This window comes from Pezoporus flaviventris, unplaced genomic scaffold (assembly GCF_033815535.1).
Source record: "Pezoporus flaviventris isolate CSIRO_AGI_PZ_B2104156 unplaced genomic scaffold, CSIRO_AGI_Pfla_v1 ptg000007l, whole genome shotgun sequence".
NCBI classification, from domain to species: domain Eukaryota; kingdom Metazoa; phylum Chordata; class Aves; order Psittaciformes; family Psittacidae; genus Pezoporus; species Pezoporus flaviventris.
The window spans coordinates 38,962,422-38,985,213 of record NW_026892555.1 but is presented as its reverse complement, the minus strand read 5'-3'; the positions used below and the strand labels follow the sequence as shown (position 1 = coordinate 38,985,213).

Here is a 22,792-nt window from a genome sequence, read left to right as displayed (position 1 = left end):
GCAGGCAGCTGTGTTTTGTGCCTGGTACCAGGCAGAACCTGATATCATCAACTCTGTAGAGCAGGAAAATAGACACCCTGCTTTTTAATGAAGGAAAAGGAATATCTTGTGGTTTATCAACCCTTCAGCAGGAAGGAAATGCACAATGGGATTGGCCTGGCCTTTGATATAAGTGACACCTATGTAAATGCCAAAGGATCTACACTATGTAATAGTGTTGGGTTTTCTTTGTTCTCAGATTTACTTATACTAGTTTTATCTTAACCAGAAAAGACTGACCAGCAGTTTCCTGTATTTCAGGAGCACCAAAGTGATTTATACTAGCTGAGAAATAAAGCACAAAGCTGTTTCACAGAAAACTCTTTATCAGGTGCTTTGTAATATTAGGATTTCAAAGGGGTTTTAATGCAGTTTTGGGTCAAGTTTATTTTGTACAAACTGACTGCTTTTTGAATTAGCACTTACAACTTTAAGGCCAACTGTGAAATCCTATCTTGGATGGATAGAAAAGATGTAACTAATCAAATGTGACATTGTGTTGGGCATTGGAGTAATGTTTTTAGTGCTTGAAGTCAAACACACGATTTTTTTTTCATGTGAATTGGGTGAACGCTGTGAGTTACATATTTAGGCTTTCAACATTTATTCTGTTAACTGGTTAGAGGAGTTAGAGCAAATACACATATTCACTTTACAGCATGTTTATTATTCTAGTACTCTAAGAAACTGAAAACTAAAGACAAAATTGTGTTTCAGCTGTTGTGTGTGTAATACAAATTCTGTAATTACAGAAAAGAGGTTGGCATTGCCCTGATGCTTGAAGAAAATTTGAGATGATATTTGATTAGATTACATGACTGAGAGAAAACAAAAAACTTCTCAGAATTTATGCAGTTAGGATGAAGAATTTATTGTACATACAGTTAAGCAACTCTACTGTAGAGGTACTTCCTCTAAAGGAAATGAATACAGTAATCAAAATAGTTCTAGCATGGAAAGTACAATACAGACTGAAACTTGACTAAAACTAAAATTAGTTATTTGACTTGGAAGAACACAAAACGTGAAACAACAAATCGCAGGTTGCATCATTAACCAAGGACAGTAAAAAACTGTACAGTACAAGCAACACGTTACAATAAGTTATGACCAATAAGGCAGTCTTTCTCATTTAGGACAAAAAGGATAAAGGGAAAGGTATTAAAATCTCATAAATCCACCATATCTCTTTTCCATCTCTGGGACCTCTTTGGAATAAGTTTCCCCATCTTCTTCTGAAGGGAGAATGGAATCGGCGAAGCGCTTAAGAAACCCACCATATCGTTTCTGGTAATCCAGCCACCATTCTGGCCTGCCCACTCTTCTCATGAAGCCACCGTATCTCTTTTGCAGCTCTTTGGCTTCATCTTCCAACTCAGGGCTGCGCTTTATGCTTCGCATGAAGCCTCCATATCTTTTGCTGACATCCCCATCATTTTCATTTATCTCTCGGTAATGCCCCGCTTCAGGGTTATCCCCTGTTCCTAGAAGCTCCTTCAGCAGATCGGAGGAATTGGCAAGGGCATCATCATCTGAGTCTTTCTTCATAAACCCTCCATACCTTTTAGCTAGGATTTCTCCTCCATTAGCTTCATCCTCTGGTTCTACCCGGTAGAGCTCATCCATCTTCTTCATGAACCCCCCATATCTTTTCATGAAGCCTCCATACTTCTTCGCAAGCAAATGGTTCTCATCCAGCTCCTTCTTGTCTCCTGGAGCTATGTTGCCATCCTCAGAGAGATCCAGCTTCGCCAGTTGCAGGAGCTCCTTGCAAGTCTCCCAAGCTTTGGCAGAAGGCAACTTCCCTTCACATTCTAGTGTACATGCCTGAAAAATGGATGTGGTTTACTGAGAATGATTTGATAGCAGCAATCACCTCACTGCAACCTTGTGTTAGTGGTACTTGTTTTTAGAAGACCATAAGCGAGCCTCTCTCTGTGAGTGGCTTGGAAGGGCTGCTCTTTGTGGGCACCTGATTTACTCCCTATGTGTTCTCAAGTTCTTCATATCCCTCTCTGAAGGATATGGTAGTCTCCACTTTAAGAGACAGGACGCTGGATGAGATAGATCGTGGGTCCTATATGTCAAGGCTGCCCCTATGTTTCTTTTTCAAAGGAAGCCACACATACAGCTCCTGCACCTCCCTTATGCTTGGATGCATTGTTATGATTCTTTATTCTTTTTATTTACTACTGGGAAGCTAAAAATAAGTTGTGGTTTTCTTCATAATTGAAGTGTAGAAGTGTATTGAATCTAAATAATTTAAACATTCGGAAATTTTAGGAAAGAACCTATGTGGCACTGTCATTGCAAAGAAGCCAGCTGTACTGTACTGCTCACTATCTCCACTACATTGCATGGCACTAAAGGCTGAATTTCTGTCTTATCATTAGTTTCTCTTCATGGAGCAGGTCTTTCAAATGTGTACCAATACAAATGCAGAAATACAGGCTCTCTTAGGCAGGATCAAAGTTCTGGCTTTGCTAGTTTGACATACAGAGTAGTGACCACCAGAAAGAGGGGAAAAAGTCCTAAACTGTGCTGCTTCTGACTATAGTGAAAACATTTCAGGCTAAGACATAAAGTTTTCAGTATGTGTGTGCATATCTCATAACCTGTCATGTAATGATAATAATGTACATATTAGCTACTGCTGTCTCTGTCACTTCTTGTTACTTCTTGTAAAGCCACATTCTTCAGTTTCAAAAAAGGTGAACCGGGGGGAGGGGGGGTTCTTCTTGTCTATGGTTTTCATATCACAACAATTAAAGAAGAAATCAGCAATATTTTCAATAGAGAAACATTTATTCTGCCTATGGACAATGCTTTCTAAAGATCTCAATATGCTTTAAAAGTGTGAAATTAAATCCCAGCACAGTTCTCTCTAATAGCTTACTGACCAACTCCTTACCTGTCTCTTCATCCCCATTTCAGTCTGAGAAATTTATATATGACTTTTTTATAATAAGAAAATAAAAGGGATTTATGTCTTTTGTGACATAGTAACTTAACTGGCACTAGATGCTTATTGCTATATGATACAGTTACGCTATAAAGAGAATGGAATCTCAGCTTTAGTCCTGAGTTTGAAATTGCTCTCAGTCAAAGCAAGAATAGGTCTTTCCCCTTTTCAATTATTTTTAATAGATCCCTGTTGGCAAATGAACATGAATATGCTATCTTATAGGTGTGAATAACCAGGTACAATGGGATAAATCTTGCATCTTACAGATACGATGTGATAAATTCAGTCATTGTGTTACTAGATGCTAGTATCTAGAAACATTTTCTTCTAAAAATCATCTGTACATGTATAACGAACATAAGGTATGGCACATTGCTTCTTTTCCTATTCAGCTAATAAGTGTTGTTACTGAATGAGACTTTGATTCTGTCCTGAATATACACTGAAGGTGTATAAAAGAGAGTGTTAATATAGACATCCACAAGTATATCACATACCTCTCCCTCCAAAAGAGCAAACTACCACTTTTTTCCCCTAGATGACATTAAAGCTAAGGTTTGATTGAAAGCTAATGCAAGCAAAAAAAGTACAGGGAACTGTTTTGCCATCCATCCTAAGAATATCGCCCTTATGAATCTGCTGTGGTCAAGAGTGAATCCTTGTGCTTTTGGAATAAGCGCAAGCACTCAGTGATTCCTAATCCTGCAGAAGAATAGGGTCCAGTCCTTCCTTTTATGTGCTCCCAAGTAATCTACGACATCATAGGAACAAAACTTTTCAGATTATTTAAATGTGCTGAGAGCATGATGCCTCAATATCCATCTACCTGAGGTCAGGAACCACAGGTGCTGCTGGCAAAGGACTCAGTAGCCTGAGTTCCTACCTTCTTCATGGAGGGCTGAGGGACCCCAGATTTTCACGAGTTGCCTCTGTGAGTATACTTTTAAATAATTTCAGTATCATTAAAGTTACAGGTAAACCTCCCTCTGCATTCTGGAGTTCTCTTGGCAGGATTTGTTGTAGGAGACTATCAAAGGGATGTTTTACAGGCATATTCCTAACGCTGTGCAGCACTGCACAGAGAGAAAGAGCAGCGGGAGGTATTGCTAGTCAAACCAGACTTGAACCTCACTTTTGGTGAGATTTCAGGCAGATCCGCTGCTTTCCAGCTCCTCAGCCATCCCGCGGGGACAGTGCTCACCCTAACGGGGAGCCGGCAGCTCGGAATGGTCCCTGTCCTTGCCTCTCGTGCTGAAGTGCCCGGCAGCGACCTCTCCTTTCCCTCTTCACCCGGATTTCCCTTCCCCTTCACGTTTTCACTTGGCTTTTTCCTTGCTCCCCCCGAGCTGCCCAGCGCGGGGTGTACCTCCATCCCCTCGAAAGCCGCCTCTCGCTGACGGACAGCGGGCAGTCTGGGGATGCGGTATCCTCGGGACGCACTGGGTTTATGCCGCCCTCTCCCCAGCGCTCCAGGGACCCCTGTGCCGCCGCACGCCTTCAAACCTGGGTCTTCCGAACGACCCCGTCATCTTCCCCACTATTTATTTTTGTTATTTTCCCTCCTTTTCCCGGTTCCCCTTTTTCTCCCTCACGAAGTTAACCCAAGGGGGAGCGGGGCCCGGCCCGGCCGAGATGTCTGAAGGGGCAGGCGGCCCCCGCGGCCCCGCTCCTGCTTACCAAGGGGTGTATGCCTGCGCGGGGTCCCAGCCGGTAGGCGCAGGCAGCGCAGTCGCGGCCGCAGTCCGCCCTTGCCCGCGGGAGCAGGCAAGCGCTGAGGGCCAGCAGCGAACAGCCGAGTCTCAGGAGCATCGCCATGGGGGCTGCAAGGACAGAGAAGTCAGCCGGCAGCGGCCTCCCCCCGCTCCCACCCCGGCACTGCATCCTCCAAAGGAGGCACAAAACTGTTCGGCCGCCGCGGTTTAAACCCCAAGTCCTGGCTCGCACGCAACTCTGGTGGCTCGCTCGCTCTTTGGAGCCGGCGTGGTTTCCGCTTGCGAGGTAAGCAGGCGCTTAAGGCAAGCAGGCTCTTAAGGTAAGCAGACGACGACCCTATGTCCGGAGCCGGAGCCGACCCAAAGATGAAGCGACCAGAAAGACTTTTTCCCGCCCTTCCCGCAAACCCTCCAGGGGAGAGACCCGCCGCGGACAGGAAGGCAGCCCCTCCCGGGAAGGGATTCCCACCGCAGAGCCCCGAGTAGCCGCCCCGGCAGCGGGCACCAGCCCTGGCAGAGCCGCCTCGGCCCTCCCCGTCTCCCATCCCGCAGGCTGAGCGGTTCACTCACACACAGGCTCCCCTCGGGGCTCCCGGGAGCTGGTCAGGAGTGAGCTGCGCCTTGCTGGAGCCTCGGCGTCGAAGCCGCTGTTATTTATAGCGAGGCCCAACAGACTCTGCAGAAACCTCAGAGGGTGCGCGGTGCGAGGAGCTCGGAGCCCGCGGCTTCTGACAGCGGAGCGGCTCGGGGGTCGCGGAGCGGGAGCAGGTGCGGGCGGCGGCGGCGGCTCCGGCACTTTATAATTAGTGACCGCGAGGAGAGCGCGGCCTCCCCCAATCGCCGTCGGGCTCCCGCTGACGCAGCACCTACGACATCCCCCCCTTCGCTGCTGCCCCACCGTCAGAGCCTCCGACGGGGCTTGGGATGGAGGATGGAGGGGGTGTGCCCCTGCCGTCGGGGGGAGCGGGGGACCGGCACCGGCAAAGTTATCGGGGAAGTTTTCCCCGGGGGCGGGCGGGGATGAGAAATCTGCGTGAATCACGCCGGGGACGGGGGAGGCACCCAGCGTGGGGAGGCAGCCCGTCGGCGGAGCCCCGCTCCCCGGGGCGGCGGGCGCAGTTTCCCTGCGGAGCGCTGCACAGCGCCGGGCCGCGGTGTTGTCTTTGCGGGGTTTGGATTTGATCGTTTCACCCTGCCAAAATATCGAGCGCTGGTGCTGAGGGTCCCTGCTGCCTCCCTCCCTCTGCCTCGGGTGTAAAGCACTGTGTGTGTGAAGCAGGTTTCACCAGAGCGAGTGAGAAGACAAGGTTTTTGGTTTGAAAAAAACAAACCCAAGGGTTTTGGTTTGAAAAAAACAAAACCAAGGGTTTTGTTCCAGCATTTTGGTTTGAAAATACTGGAATCTCACAAGTGTGGATATATTTACCGTATTTTCATAATTTTGCTGACCAGGAATGCACAAGCGGGAAGGAACCAGATACAGGCAAAACCCCAAGCACTTCTGCAAGGTTATCAACCCCAGCAGCTGGGGCAGGTCACTGCTATGCTCCTTTTGACATCCTGGGGAACTGGTGTAGAGCGATGATGCTGATCCCTGGCCCCTCTTGTTTGCAGAGGGCTCTACCTCAGCCACTCTAAGATGCCAGAACTGTCAGAAGCCACCTTCTGTTTCCAGCCCCAAATTATTTCTGGCTGGTTTATATCTATTTGATCTTCTTTCAGCATTGTTTTTCAGTTTAGTGTTTTTCTCCCTCCTGGTTTGTTTCTAGGTGGGATTATTCTCCCTAGTCCTCATTTTGCTGAAGTGAACAAGCTGTGCTCTTCTACTTTCTGCCTTGAGATAGGCCCTTTTCATGTGCTCTGCCTTTGCTATGTTTGGTGTTCATCATTTCTGGACCTGAGTGATGGGAACAGTATGCAGTATGTCAGTTGAAATTTCATTAGGGCATTAATGCATAATTATCTCCCTTGGAAAAGGAAGACATCACAATTTATACCTTCTCAGATCTCATATTAGCCTCTCCTAATGCTGCAGCACATCAATATCACACACTTGTCTGTTACGTGAGATACAAGACAGGTTTTATCCTTCAAAACTAATACAAAGTCAGCACTATTGTATGAAAATTGTGTTTACTGCTGCCTGTTAGTTTTCACATCATCTTTCCCACTCAGGTTAAGGATGCTGAAATGAATGCCTGCGTTTTCAGAAATGCATCCATTCAAGCCAAAGACACAGCTCTTGCCTATATATTCAGTGTAAATGAGAAGAGAATTAGGCTCTCTGTTTATGTAGTACTATCAGCCAACTTTGTAAGTGAACCCTCAAGAGAAGAGGTAGACATTTTCAAAATCATCCCAGTGGGTATATTTAGGCTTGCATGTGAGGGATCTGTATTTGTAGCAATGAGCAAATTGTTATGCCACTGAATCAGCAGGAATGCTGTGAAGTTTGTTCCTAAGATGGTTAGGGAAGCACTGACTAACTCTAGAGGTGACACATTCGGTACCTCCTTTGTAATAAAGATGCCCTCTAAAAGTAGAGCTTTTTGTGATGGACATCATTACTCCTCTGGCTACTGACCCTCAGCTCTGCCATCATTTATTGGCTTGCACTGTACTAGTCAGCATGGTGTGATGGGACAGATAGATAGCCCAGTACCCTCCTGATTTCTCCTCCCACAGCATACATCTCATGTCCCTGGGCTGCCTGGCTCCTGCTTTCATCGTTCTACACACGAGTGTCCGTGCTTAGCCTGCTCACTCAGCTACTCAGTCTGCCGTGTTCTTCAGAACTCTGTTTAATGTCACTTACTGTGTCTAATATGGTCATGACAAAAACCCAGTCAGTGTCAGAATCCCACTGTGCACAGAGGTGCAGATAATCTCTGCAGATAAGATACAGAACTATAACAGGAACAAAGGAAGGATGAAGTAAGAGCAAAGCATATAAAAGGACCAAATAAAAGGCATGTAAATTCTGTGTAGAAAAGGAATAATGAGGAGGGCTGTTTTATAGTGGATAAGACTTATAGCTGTTGGTGGGGACCAGGGAAGAGGAAAAGATGGGAAGAGATTGGGTGTGAAATGCAGAGGTGCAAGGACACCATAAGAGAGGAGAGGTGTATGAGCGCAGCCACCACTGGGCAGAGGAAATGCAGCTGAGGCTGTTGGAAGTGCTACAGGTATCCCTGAATCTCTAGTTTGTTGCTTCTGTATATCCTCTGTCATTTGAGTCTTGGCTGGTTCCTCTCACTGGTCCTCATCCTGCATCCTTACAGAGTTTGTATGAAGGTCGCCAGGGCCTGGCAGGGCAGGGAGCAGGACGAAGGGCCCAGCCATACTCTTTTTTTATGCTTTTCCCACTAGATGTAGCAGTGCCTGCTACGCAGAGTCCTCTCCTTCCTCCTGCAAGATGCTAATATTCACAGAGAATGAGTAGCAATACAAGGAAGGAGTAATGAAGAAATTTTTTGTTGAAGAGCTCACTTTTCCCAGTGTCAGCAGATGAAAGTGCTATAATTCCCAGCCTTAGTTCAGTTTTGTACTGGGCAAGTATCGTTTGCAGAGAGAAGATGAAAACAGGAGAGATTTTTTGAAATTTGGATTAAATACTACAAAGCAAAAGCTACATAAGGAAAATATCTCACTGTAGGAGTGGAGGATAATATTTCCTCAGTAACAGAGGACTGAGAAACAAAGAAATAGGGAGGCATAAAAAGATAGAGATCACTTTTCACAGCTTAGATAAGATAACTTGATAACAAGATAACTTGTTGTACTCTATGAACATTATAATAAAAATGTCCCAGTGTTACTAAAAACTTTGACATTTATATAATCCAAAGTTACCACAGACATCAACTGCTTTTTATCTGTCATCAAAATATACCAGCCAAAAGAAACCTGGTTGTATTACTGTAGTGCTTGCATCCCCGAGGGCTGTTGTCCTATGGCTTGTCCAGACTCCCAGGCTCAAACCAGAACAAAGTGAAACCAAGGTGAAATCTTCATTTTACTGATCAAGAGCACAATTCAAATGACTTTACAAAGTCTTGTCAGAAGGGGGGAGCTGAATTAGAAACTAAATCTCTCTCAGATTTCACTGCAAGGACCTTTTACTGCAAGGACCAACTTTCATTTCCAAACTATACTCATCATGCTAATTAAGCTGCTATAAGTTCATTCTGCTGGATGATGGATTTACAGAAATATGAAATAAACATGCTGTTAGCACCCCAAGCAACCCTTTTTGCAACACAGAGAGTTTTTGATAGAATTGAAATAGGGAATGTAAACTAGCATGTTATTTTCTTCATTTCAGTGCAAAGGGTCACAGCATTTCTTAAGACCAAACAGTCAGGTTTCATTTGGCTTAGTCTAAAGAAGCTTAATTTTTAATGGGAACTTATATAACTGGGACAAGGAAGGTGGTCAACTCTCCTATACCAAACTTATCATCAAAGTAGCTTATAGGCCTGTGTTATTAAGCTATAGACACAGGGTATGCATTGCTACTTTTAAAATACCTTTGTTAAATTATGTCTAATAATGTAAGCAGAGGGGAATTGTAATATGCATCCAATGTATGGTTGGTATAGCACTGTCCAAAATGTACCTTTACAGGACAGAGATGTTCCACTGCTTACCATATCTCTACATATCCCTTAATATGCATCCAGGTGCATCATTTAAGATATGAAGAAATATGAAAGATACCAGTCATGCACACTTTTGTGCACACAGCTGCTGAAGACAAGCTTGTACAAAGAACTGGAATGCTGAACTTTTCATCTTAGACAAAGCTGGGTCTGCTTAATAATATTTTTGCGCTTGAAAAAAATTGCACCTTTTTTAGAAGGCATAACCATGTGCTGATTTAGTGGTGATAAGGAGATGATTTCACTGGAAGAGCACTGACAGCTACTGTCCCCATCTCATAGCTGATGCTATGCAGCTTTCTAAAGGGGGAAAGAGGTTTCACACTACTTTCTGTGAGTGAAATGGTGTGATACCCGTTTGGAATGCACCCTGGAGGTGTTCAAGGGCAGATTGGATGAGGCTTTGAACAATTTGGTCTAGTGGAAGTTGTCCCTGCCTGTGCCAGGAGTGTTGGAACTAGATGAGCTTTAATGTCCCTTCCAACCCAAACTGTTCTGTGATTCTGTGATTTAGTATAATCATGCAACAAATATAGTTTTGGATGTATTTGTTTACCTGCGACTGTATCAGACAAGAACAAAGCAAAGAAGTTTATACTGTTCTGTCCAGATACATGGAGAGTCACCTTATTACATGCTTCTCTGTTTCTCACAGGCAGATGATTATGTGCACTCAAAGATCTGGCCTGAATTGTAGTAAGTACAATGTGCTGCAAAGTAGAACAAACAGTACAAAATACATATTTATAAAAGGACTATGTTGCTTATTTCCACAGAGGCCATGGGAGTTTGGTTTGTTTGTTTTTTTTTTTTTCATCAAAATAAGAAGAAAACAGAATGCTCAGCAGCAAAATACACTGTGATGGAATCCAGGCACAGTGGTTATTATTTAAGACAATAGCTACTCCATGAGTGGAGTGATTTATTCTAATTTCTTAAATTAAGAAGACTCATCCATTACAAAGGAAGTACTAGATCCCATCTATGATAAGGATTGCAGTGTATAATGCATATGTGGAAGGAGTAGCTGAAAATGGTAAATGAGCGATTTTGATTACTTCAGTCATATTAAGAAAAACAAACAAAGCAGAGTCTAAACAATGTATCTGGAGTGCAAGCTTCAACTATTTTCCCATTATTCACATTAATACAGCAGAATTTTGGAGCTTTTCCTCCATTTCCAGCCTCACATTTTCATTGCTAGTATTTTATTGCCCAGTTGGGGAGTGCTGTGCTCACACTTTAGCACATCATCCAAAACAAGTTGTTTTTGAAGACTGGAGCTGTAAGGAGAGCCTGACTCATTACATGCAGACAGGGTAAAGGCTGGCTGGATTCCTTGCTGTGTTCCTCAGGAGGCACAGCTTGGTGCTGCAGGGCAGGCAGAGGTGACTTGAAACTCCCATATTTTGGGCAGTTCATAAATGTAATTTAAAATGGTGTTGGTGGCTGCTGTGATTTCCAGCTGCCCAACAGGGAGTGTTTTATGGTTGAGCACCAAGCTCTCTCCAGTCCTACCATGGCCCAAGCATGACCTCTCTCACACCATTTCTTGGCCATGAAAGGAGCCATGGCGAAGGGCCATGTGTGCTCTCCCTCTTCTGCTGGAGGGATTCCCCACAGGTAATCCAGATAGCAGTGAGGGTCATACTTCATTTTGTTATACCTCTGCTGGAAATTCCCCTTGTCCACACTGGGGATCTGTCTGCCTTACAGCCTCCTGTGGCTGTAGCATGTGTGCAAGCAGCATGAAGCTTCTTGTGCTCTTACAACATACCTTGGTCTAATGGTGAGCTAAATTCCTCATCTGCAAAAGCAACTTTGTGCTCATTTATGGTGGAGTTCACTCTAAATTAGCTACAGCCACAGTTGTAATCCCTGTGGAACTGCAAATACTAAACAGATGATGTTCGTGCACTAGGATGCCACTCAAGTCTTGGAAGGCAGATGCAGGGACTGTGAGAATGAAGAACTTAGGCCCGCTGTAGGAGAGGATCAGGTTTCAGATCATCTTAAGAACCTGAATATACATAAGTCCATGGGACCTGATAAAATCCATCTGTGGGTCCTGAAGGAGCTGGCCATCATATTTGAGAAATCATGGCAGTCAGGTGAAGTTCCTGATGACTGGAAAAAGGGAAATATAACCCCCATTTTCAAGAAGGGGAAAATGGATGACCCAGGGAATTACAGACCAGTCAGTCTCACCTCTGTGCCTGGCAAAATCTTGGAGCAGATTCTCCTGGAAGGCATGCTAAGGCACATGAAAATCAACAAGGTGCTTGGTGACAGCCAGCATGGCTTCATGAAGGGGAAATCCTGCCTGACCAATCTGGTGGCCTTCTATGATGGGGCTACAGAACTGATGGATGGGGGCAGAGCAGTTGATGTCATCTACCTGGACTTGTGCAAAGCGTTCGACACTGTCCCACATGAAATCCTTGTCTCTAAATTGGAGAGACATCAATTTGATGGATGGATCACTCTGTGGATAAAGAACTGGCTGGATGGCTGCACGCAAAGAGTTGTGGTCAATGGCTCAATGTCAGTGCTGAGAAAGTCGGGGCTGTTCAGCCTGGAGAAGAGAAGTCTGCGTGAAGACCTCATAGCAGCCTTCTAGTGTCTCAAGGGGGCCTATAAGGATGCTCGGGAGGGACTCTTTATCAGGGACTTTAGAGATAGGACAAGGGGTAATGGGTTAAAACTTAAAGAGGGGAAGTTTAGATTGGATATAAGGAAGAAGTTCTTTACTGTAAGGGTGGTGAGGCACTAGAATGGGTTGCCCAGGGAGTCTGTGAATGCTCCATCCTTGGCGGTGTTCAAGGCCAGGGTGGACAAAGCCTTGGGTGACATGGTTTAGTGTGAGGTGTCCCTGCCCATGGCAGGGGGGTTGGAAGTAGATGATCTCAAGGTACTTTCCAACCCAGACGATTCTGTGATTCTATGAAATGAAGTGGGAAGAGTGCATAAAGCACAGGGGTGTCACAAGCACCCTGTGAAAGGTCCACCATTTTTTTTTTTTAATGTAAACAATTTTCAGTTGCTTTATGTGAATTACAGTTATGGTCAAGAAAGTGGTTTCCATAGGAAGAAAAGCGGGAGGTTTAATTAGTCATAGATTCATAGAATGGTTTGGCTTGGAAGGGACCTTAAAGATTGACTAGTTCCAACCCCCTGCCACAGGAAGGGTCACCTTCCACTAGACAAGATTGCTCAAAGCTCCATCCAGGCTGGTCTTGAACACTGTCAGGCATGGGGCATCTGCAGCTTCTCTGGGCAACCTGTTGCACTGCCTCACCACCACCCTTATAATAAAGAATTTCTTCCTAATGTCTAATCTAAATCTACCCTCTGTCAGTGCAAAGACTTTATCCCTTGTCCTGTCACTACATGCTTTTGTAAAAAGGCCCTCTCCAGATTTCCCATAGCCCTCTTTTAGTTAGTGGAATGCTGCTATAATGTGTCCCTGGAGCCTTCTCTTCCCCAGGCTGAACAAGCTCTGCTCTCAGCCCATCTTCATAGGAGAGTTGCTCCAGCCAGCTGGTCATCTTCATGGCCCGTCTCTGGACTCGCTCCAACTGGTCTACCACGTTCTTTTTTCTTGCTGGGGACCCCAGAGCTGGATGGAATACTCCAGGTGGGGTTTCATGAGAGCTTAACCAAGTTATCTAGCTAGGACCGGGAAGAAGATGCTGATACAAAAAACCACTCTGAGTGCATTTGAAAATGAAATAAGAAACATTATCATCACATTCCTTCATTTTACACACATTTGATCTTTGTTCCACTGGTCATCATTTGTACCTCTTTGTGCTTTGTATTTCTATTAAAAACCCTGGAAACTGAACTCTGGCCTTTCCCTTCTCTGTTTACTGGTGTACATTCGTTTTCTTTAAAGCTGCTTAATTTATACTTGAAAGTCATTTCATTTCTCCTGCTGCATAATTGAACACTCCAGAATCTAATAGCGAGCCCAGCCAGCTGAGCCCTTATTGCTTTTCCTGCCCAGAACTGGTGAAAGTATTTCTTGGAAGCTGAAGCTGTGAATTTGAGTGGGGCCCAGGTTTAACCTGAAGGTTGAATTTATGTAGAAGCTGAGGAGATCCTGAACGATTTTGAAAGCAGAAGAGCTATTACTTTCAGTGAAAATGTAGGTGCGGTGACAGTGCATAATAAAAGAAAATGACAGATGTGCTAAGATGTTTTGATTATTTTAGGATGATATATGTATTGGAGGAGATTGCCTTGTGGTTGACTCCTTTTCCACCTTCCAGAGATAAAGAGATGCATTTGTTTTTTTGTACGGTCTTGACTATCATGATACCTAGATTTTTCTTTGTTAGTTTGGAAGCTTGCAGACTGGAGCTAAAATCAGGGTGGCAACCCCTGCTAAAATGGAGATATAATGCAAGGTTTGTTTTTAGTACAAAAGTGTTCAGAACGACATTGTCACACAGCTAGCCAGTGCTGTTGTGTCTGTTCTAGTTCTGCCAAAAGCTTTCTGTCTCACCTTTAGATGTTGATTTTGGTAGATGAAGCAATTGATGCTATTTCACAGCCTTTGATTGAGTTCATTCAAAGTGTCAGGTATAGTATTTATAGCTCCAGGACAAGACTAAAATATCAGATATTTTAGACTTTTAACTTTGTGATTTGGGCTACCTTTTGAGAGTCCCCTGTCTACCCTAGGATTTAACCAGGTGATGTGTTCAGACGCATCTAAGATAAACAGACTGGTGTGTACTAAGATTTCAGAAAAAAAAGGCATAGAATATAAAATAATGTGAATTTTGCAATATCAAAATACTAATATATTTTAAGCAGAAGTAAGTTGTACTTCAACTTATTCAAGTGCACTTTGAGTATACAGAATGAGTACTGTAAGCAGGGGAATAAAAATGAGTCTAGGATGAGGTAGAATGGGGAAAGTTGTAGTTGCAAAGATTTTATGAGATTAGGCTAGTTTATGTCATAAAACATTCCTCAAGATGATTATCTTCCTCTTATTTCTCTGCTGGTGCCTGCTTGTCTGCAGGTAGCAGTGCTAGACAGTTGGTGAGGCAGACTCTCCACCTGTTTCTGAGTGCATCTAGTAACTGCCGTGTCACCTCAGCCAGATCTTCAGGATGAGGCAGAGTTTTACCATGGGACACGAGGACTAGAGAGAAATTATTTACTGAAATGAAGATTACTTCCCTGAAAATGCATCAGCGAAGTTTCTGTGCTATGAGGTTGACTAAACTGCTCTGCTATTTTCTTGTGGCAATAAATAAAATGACTCATTTGCCTAATTGTCTTTTTTTTTTCCATAGTTAAACTGTGCTTCAATTTCCTGGATATTTAGGATTGGTCTGGTGTGTACATTGTGCTAAAACTGGATGTAACCTGTGTGCCAATAGAGTGATGCCAGAATTTGGAGGAGCTTTCTTTACTGGTGTTTTCCTGCTGGTTCTTTTAATGTCAGTTTACTTTTGAAAACTAGCAAGCTTGCTATTTGAAAGACTGCAAAAATAAATATTAATGAATATCTTTAAAATGACAGCAAACTAAATGATGTGGCAAAAATAATTGGCATTGGTATTGCCTGTTCAACTGATCAAAATACCACTGCAAACCTACAGAAGGAAGTGGGAAGCTTTCAAAGAGATCAGGGTGCTTCTAGGCAAGGGTGACGACTGTCACCAGCCTGGTTGTTCAGCTCGTGGCTTCAGCACTTGGGATAGAGCTGTGAATTGTTGCACAGCTGCTTTGTTTCCCTTTGAAGATGGGATCTATAATGTAATTCACATACGTAAGAGCTGACTGTCATTTTGAGCCTTAGTCCAGTGTTTGTACCCCTCTTTAGGTAGTGCGGAAAAGTACAGGATTACCTGCAGGTGGTGGAGGGAACCCTAGGGGACCCATGTCAGGTTTCACCACTGACAACATATGCAGCCGTTTGCCTTCTAAATGTATCTGAGATGTCAATTTTTTTCTCCCTGGAACATTTCTGATTTTGTTAGGACAATGATGGAACCTGTGAGAGTGCTCAGCAGTCAAGCTTCTGGTTCTTCTTCCGTTAAGAACATGTATGAACTCAGGAACAGAGTTGCAGATGGGATGCCCAACACAACTCACATATGTGTAAACCTACTGAAATAAACTACATGAAGTAAACTCACTATTAATTAATAAACCATAGGTATGAATCAGTAAACTGGAACTATCAATGTAAAGCTTAAAGTTAGAAGTCATGAGGGAAATTGTCAGACAAAACACTTCGCTAATGTAATTTCCAAGTTTTTCAAAATGAAAGCGTTCATGCAGGTCTGCTCGACAGATACAGTCCCAGTGATTCCTGCTTTACCTTGCCTGCAGACTTATTGTCTTCTGGATGTTTGATGGCCTTCATGTTTTCTACATCCAAACTGGAGCTCTCTGTCTTTGTGTGTGGTGGGTCATGGACAAATGAGCATCTCCTCTGATTAGCTCTTACGAAGAATATAACTACAGCAACAGAAAACGGACAGGAGAAAGTATCATCCACACCATATTTTTCAGTCTTGTCAAGTTATTTTAAATTATGGTGAAAATCTTCCACCCGTCATCAGATTTAGTGTGATGTCCATGTTTATGTTATCTTTCGTTATGGGGTGTTGAAAGGTGCTTTGAAGGGGGAGAAGTGGTTGCTCCCTTTTTACACTCAAGTCCAAGAAAATAATTACCACCCCACTTTAACAAAATGTGCTCTGTGTAGAGATAACCCAGTGTTTGAAATCCAAGGTTGGTGCTTTGGGCCTGGCTTGGCTACTTGGCTGGAATGAACTCGGCTGGTTGCTTCTGGATCTCAGTGTTTTGAGTCAGTATCACATCCTCCTTTCTCACATAAGCTATCTGTCTTCTCTGCTAATGTTCATAGGAGTGTATATGAGTGTATATGAGTGTTTTTTTTCTACTGCACACCTCCAGAGTTTTCCATCAAAAAGTTAGACAACAGAATGCTAGTTGAAAACCAACGACTGGGAAATCCTTTGTGGATTATCATGGTCTGTAAGGTACTAAGAAGAAAAATGAAAACAAAAGGCAGGACAGTGTTAATTCATTTGACCTCTGTGGTCTTAGGCATTATTTATGGCAATATTTAGCAGTACAATATGGTAATTGTATTATTACATATCCATCCAGAAAAAGGAACTGTAATTTGAGACATTGCAAATACTTTGCAGAATGGGATGGGAATAATGGAGAGAGATTGAAGTTTAATTTTTTTAAAGGTTGAGTACATTTTTAATATATCAGATATGGATTAATTAGTTTTCTTTTATCAAATATTGCAATAACATATAAAATAAAATATAAGTAGTATGGAGCAATGTGAAGTTCAAAGAAAGGTGGTGACTTTACCTCTTATTAGTACTTTCAGTTAAAAGTTTATTTCAATTATGAATTTGAGCTTCTCACAAAGTTACCACTATGAATATGCTGGATCCTGTAATGTCCAGTAATGCACACACAGAAATGGGTAATGCATACATTCTTATAGGGTGAGAACTTTCCTCTGAAAAACAACTAAAATCAAACTGAATCTGGTATTTTCAAATGTGTCTTACAAATGCGGAATTAAAGCAATTCTGTAAAACTTTTCATTTAACTTTTGTAGAGGTTTGTGGCTAATTTATACGTGGCAATATGACATTCAGTTACAGGAGTTTGAAACAGAGGCTCAATTTTAATCACATATTCCATCCTTGATCTTGTGAGAAGAAACTCTTCACTTTGTTTGAGTTGTGAATAGTACCTATTGTGTGGTCAGCTGTTGTGGTTTAAGCCCACCCCAACTGGTAACTCAGAACCGTGCAGCTGCTTGCTCACTCTCCCCTTCTCACCCCCCACTCCCGGGGGGATGGGAAGGAGAATCAAAAGAATGCAACTCCCACAGGTTGAGATAGGAACAGTCCAGTAACTAAGGTATAACACAAATCACTACTGCTACCACCAATAATAATAATGATAAGGGAAATAACAAGGGGAGAGAATATGAAACTAAAAACGGAAGGGAAAGGAGAAGAAAACCCAAAACCAATAAACACAAGGGATGCACAATACAGTTTCTCACCACCCGCTGACCGATACCCAGCCTGACCCGAGCAGCAATCTGGCAACTCTAGGTAACTCTCCCGGTTTCAATACTGGGCATGACATGCTGTGGTATTGAATACCCCTTTGGCTAGTTTGGGTCAGGTGTCCTGTCTGCTCCCTCCCGGCCTCCTGTACCCCTCCTCACTGGCAGAGCATGAGACTGAAAAGCCCTTGATTGGAGTAAGCATTACTTAGCAACAACTAAAACATTGGTGCATTATCAGCACTGTTCTAAGACTAAAGTTGAAAACACAGCACTGCAGCAGCTACTAACACAGAGAAAAATAACCGTTAAAGCTGAACTCAGAACATCATGGGTTAGACATCAGAAGATATGAAAGTTGCATTGAAACAGCATCTGAAGTGCAGTGATCTAAGTATTAAATAATTGCTGCTTTTGTGGATCATTTCTTCTTGAACATCAACTTCAAATAGGAAGCAATTACAATATGTTACAGAATGAAACTCATGACATTAGTACCCATACTAATATTTACTCTTTGGGTTACTCTTCCTTCTTGTTCCAGCTTTCCTGACCAGTAGGAAAGCCTTACAGGTAATTTGCTGTGCTCGGTGATCTAGGCTTCTTGAGTCGCTCTGAAACACCACCATTTAACTCTCTGTTTAATGAAATCACCCATGAAATCATGAGAGATTTTCAGTGCTCGATGTTTCCTGCCTTTTCAGAGCAACCTCCTTGCCTTATCGTACTTAATCTCTACCTAAAAATTAAGATCCCATGTCTTAGTCCCTTGAGGAATAATTTTGTGGCTGAGGAATACAAAGTGTCACCCTTTAGAAATTTAGTGCCAGTATCTTGGCTTGTCCAAATTCATGTAGCTTCAATGATACCATATATTGTATTCTAGATGAAGTTCAGAACTACTTTTCCTTGTCTGCATGTCATGTACTCATGTTAATACTTTTTCCAGTCTGCCAGTTTTTATGGTGCTGATCTTTTTACTTGCCATGCATCGCTTGATTTAATTCCATTACAGACAATGATTTATAACTGCTCTGTTACAGAGGAAAACAGTCAGAAAAGAAGAAGATAAATCTATAACTGTGAGCAGTGACATTGAATTGAGCTAATATCTGCCATACTTTATAGGAAAACCTTTTAATGTAAAGAAGTGCTTAGAATGTACCCCAAAATTAAGCTACATATGAGGTAAGTGGTGGCATCCCTACTGTTTGACATAATTTCATAGAATCATAGAATCATAGAACCGTTAGGGCTGGAAAGGACCTTAAGATCATCTAGTTCCAGCCCCCCTGCTGTGGGCAGGGACACCTAATGCTAAATCATATCACCCAAGGCCTCGTCCAGCCTGGCGTTGAACACTGCCAGGGATGGAGCATTCACAACTTCCCTGGGCAACCCATTCCAGTGCCTCACCACGCTAACAGGAAAGAATTTCCTTCTTACATCCAACCTAAACTTCCCCTGTGTAAGTTTTAACCTCTTACCCCTTGTCCTGTCACTACAGTCCCTAATGAAGAGTCCCTCCCCAGCATCCCTATAGGCCCCCTTCAGATACTGCAAGGCTGCTATGAGGTCTCCACACAGCCTTCTCTTCTCCAGGCTGAACAGCCCCAACTTCCTCAGCCTATCTTCATATGGGAGGTGCTCCAGTCCCCTGATCATCCTCGTGGCCCTTCTCTGGACTTGTTCCAACAGTTCCATGTCCTTTTTATGTTGAGGACACCAGAACTGCACACAATACTCCAGGTGAGGTCTCACAAGAGCAGAGTAGAGGGGCAGGATCACCTCCTTCGACCTGCTGGTCACGCTCCTTTTGTTGCAGCCCAGGATATGGTTGGCTTTCTGGGCTGCAAGCGCACACTGAAGCCAGCTCATGTTCATTTTCTCATCAGCCAACACCCCCAAGTCCTTCTCTGCAGGGCTGCTCTGAATCTCTTCTCTGCCCAACCTGTAGCTGTGCCTGGAATTGCTCCAACCCAGGTGTAGGACCTTGCACTTGGCATGGTTAAACTTCATGAGGTTGGCATCAGCCCACCTCACAAGTGTGTCAAGGTCCCTCTGGATGGCATTCCTTCCCTCCAGCGTATCAACCGAACCACACAGCTTGGTGTCATCAGCAAACTTGATGAGGGCACACTCAATCCCACTCTCCATGTCAGCGACAAAGATGTTGAACAGAATGGCCCCAACACCGATCCCTGAGGGACGCCACCCATTACTGGTCTCCTGCCAGACATTGAGCCATTGACCACAACTCTTTGTGTGCAGCTATCCAGCCAGTTCTTTATCCACCGAGTGCTCCATCCATCAAATTGATGTCTCTCCAATTTAGAGACAAGGATGTCATGTGGGACAGTGTCGAACGCTTTGCACAAGTCCAGGTAGATGACATCAACTGCTCTACCCCTTTCCATCAGTTCTGTAGCCTCATCATAGAAGGCCACCAAATTGGTCAGGCAGGATTTCCCCTTAGTGAAGCCATGCTGGCTGTCACCAAGCACCTTGCTGATTTTCATGTGCCTTAGCATGCCTTCCAGGAGAATCTGCTCCAAGATTTTGCCAGGCACAGAGGTGAGACTGACTGGTCTGTAATTCCCTGGGTCATCCATTTTCCCCTTCTTGAAAATGGGGGTTATATTTCCCTTTTTCCAGTCGTCAGGAACTTCACCTGACTGCCATGATTTCTCAAATATGATGGACAGTGGCTTAGCAGCTTCATTCGCCAGCTCCTTCAGAACCCGCAGATGGATCTCATCAGGTCCCATGGACTTGTGCATGTTCAGATTTTTAAGATGGTCTCGAGCCAGTTCCTCTCCTACAGTGGGCCCAAGGTCTTCATTCTCACGGTCCCTGCATCTGCCTTCCAAGACTTGGGTGGTGCAGTCAGAGCCTTTGGCAGTGAAGACCGAGGCAAAGAAGTCATTCAGAACCTCAGCCTTCTCTAAATCCTGTGTAGCCAGTTCTCCCAAGAGCTTCCTGAGAGGGCCTACATTCTCCCTAGTCTGTTTTTTATTTGCTATGTACCTGTAGAATCCCTTCCTGTTATCTTTAATACCTCTAGCTAAGTTTAATTCTAACTGGGCCTTAACTTTCCTAACCTGGTCCCTAGCTTCCCAGTCAACATCCCTGTATTCTTTCCAGGACGCCTGTCCTTGCTTCCACTTATTATAAGCCTCTTTTTCCATTTGAATTTTCCTCAGGAGCTCCTTATCCATCCAAGGAGGTCTCCTGGCCCTCCTGCTGCACTTCCTTCTGGTTGGGATGCAACACTCCTGAGCTTGTAGCAGGTGATCCTTGAATATCAACCAACAGTCTTGGGCCCCTCTGCCCTCTAGGGCTGTATCCCATGGAACCTTACTAAGCAGGTTCCTGAAGAGGCCAAAGTCTGCTCTTTTGAAGTCCAGGGCGGTGAGCTTGCTGCACGCTCTTCTCACTGTCCTGAGGATCTCAAATTCCAGCATCTCATGATCGCTGCATCCAAGGCTGCCCTGGAGAGTCACATTTCCAACGAGCCCTTCCCTGTTGGTGAGCACGAGGTCAAGCATGGCACCTCTCCTTGTCGGCTCCTCTATTACTTGCAGAAGGAAGCTGTCTTCCACACAATTAAGGAACCTCCTGGATTGCTTGTGCTGGGCCGTACCGTCCTTCCAACAGATGTCAGGGTGGTTGAAGTCACCCATGAGAACAAGGGCCTGCAAGTGTGAGGCTTTTCCTATCTGTCTATGGAGTGCTTCATCCGCAGGTTCTCCTTGATCAGGCAGTCTGTAACAGATCCCCACAGTAATGTCTCCCATAGCTATATTCCCTTTAACCCTGATCCACAAACTCTCTGTGGACTGCTCACCTGTCCCCAGACAGAGTTCCATACTCTCCAGCCTATCCCTAACATAAAGGGCAACTCCCCCTCCCCGCCTGCCAGGCCTGTCCTTCCTAAAGAGCCTGTAACCTTCCATTCCAACACTCCAGTCATAGGAGCCATCCCACCACGTTTCTGTGATGCCTATTATATCATACTCCCGTAGACGTGCACACATCTCTAATTCCTCTTGTTTGTTCCCCATGCTACGGGCATTTGTATAGAGGCATCTGAGCCGAGCTCCAGCTGAAGCCGGCTCATTGGCTGGAGCGGCTGGGATATCTCTACATTGCTCCAGGCATTTATTATAGGTTCTGGCAACTGACTGGGTGTGTTGGGACGGAATGATGCCCCCCTCCCCCAACACATCTAGTTCAAAGCCTCCTTGACCAGTCTGGCAAGCCTCCTACCAAAACTGCTCTTTCCCTTCTTTATCAGACCAGCTCCACCAGCCCCCACTAGACCTGGCCTACAGACTTGGGTCCCGTGTTCAAGACACCCAGACCCCTGCCTATGACACCACCCTTCTAACCATTTATTAACCTGGCCAATCCTCCTTTTAGGTCCTCCCCTGTACCCTGGAGAATTGATGAAAAGACCACCTGAGCTCCAGAGCCTCTAACCACCTCCCCCAGGGAGGTGGCCAATTGATTTAATTATGCAGTGGGGAACAGTATATCAGTGCAGTAAGGATGCTTAGGAAAAGACACTCCACCTCTTCTTTTGATCTTTGATGCGCAGTGTGTTTCAATGAGAATGTACCTATAAGCCCAAAAATATCTATATGCTGAAGATATAGGCCTTGCAGACCTTGTTAATTCGGTTGCTATTGGCAAAGCCAAACATATCTTTAAAGAATCAATAACATTTTGAGTTTTTAAATAATTTTGCCCCAACCCTTTTTTTTTTTTTTACTGTATCCGTATGCTTCTAATTTCATCTCAAGGCACTTGGATTGAACGAACTAGTCAATATCATTCCTGCAAGTGCAGTACTCCCTAGGAAATTTTAGGGATTAATGTGTTCATCTGCGTAAATCCCTGCTTTTACCCTGTTACCTGAATTGCCTCCTTCTTGATCAACCTATTTATGTTTATATTTTTTCCATATACCATTCACTTCTGTGTTTTCCCACATACTCTGAACTTTTCTGATTTCACTTTGTTAATTTTCTCTAATCTGCCCTAAAAACATGGGGGGAGGTGATCCTCACCTGAAGACCTAAACCTCAGATTATTAAACCTTTCAAAGGAGGTATTTGCAAAACATTGTCATTTCTTTGTGATCTCAGGTTTGCACCATAACCCGATCCGCATGTGAGAAGCTCAGAACCTTGTGATTCCCATTTTCTTGTCCTCTTGAATGACATCTCCCATTTAACATTTACATTGCTGCATCTCAGACATTATAGAATAAATGGCCATTTCTTTTCCTGTCCAAAAGCAGTTTATGGGA

At 44.0% G+C, this 22,792-nt stretch overlaps 1 protein-coding gene across 1 annotated transcript; it reads right to left on the bottom strand.

The window, feature by feature from the left end:
* Positions 1 to 885: 885 nt before the first annotated feature.
* On the bottom strand, positions 886 to 5,621 carry PENK (proenkephalin). The gene is made up of 3 exons (XM_061448437.1): positions 5,287 to 5,621; positions 4,682 to 4,824; positions 886 to 1,866 (listed from the first exon to the last, which is right to left on the bottom strand). Exons 2-3 carry the CDS (start codon positions 4,817 to 4,819, stop codon positions 1,201 to 1,203), a joined length of 804 nt encoding a protein of 267 aa, XP_061304421.1. The 5' UTR covers positions 4,820 to 4,824; positions 5,287 to 5,621; the 3' UTR covers positions 886 to 1,200.
* Between the last annotated feature and the right edge of the window lie 17,171 nt (positions 5,622 to 22,792).

Bases quoted from the DNA above. Each gene is read 5' to 3' on its own strand.
- PENK (XM_061448437.1), bottom strand. From the start codon at position 4,819: ATGGCGATGCTCCTGAGACTCGGCTGTTCGCTGCTGGCCCTCAGCGCT. The intron at 1,867-4,681 runs GTAAGCAGGAGC...TCCATTTTTCAG, and splicing joins GCGCAGGCATACACCCCTTG to GCATGTACACTAGAATGTGA.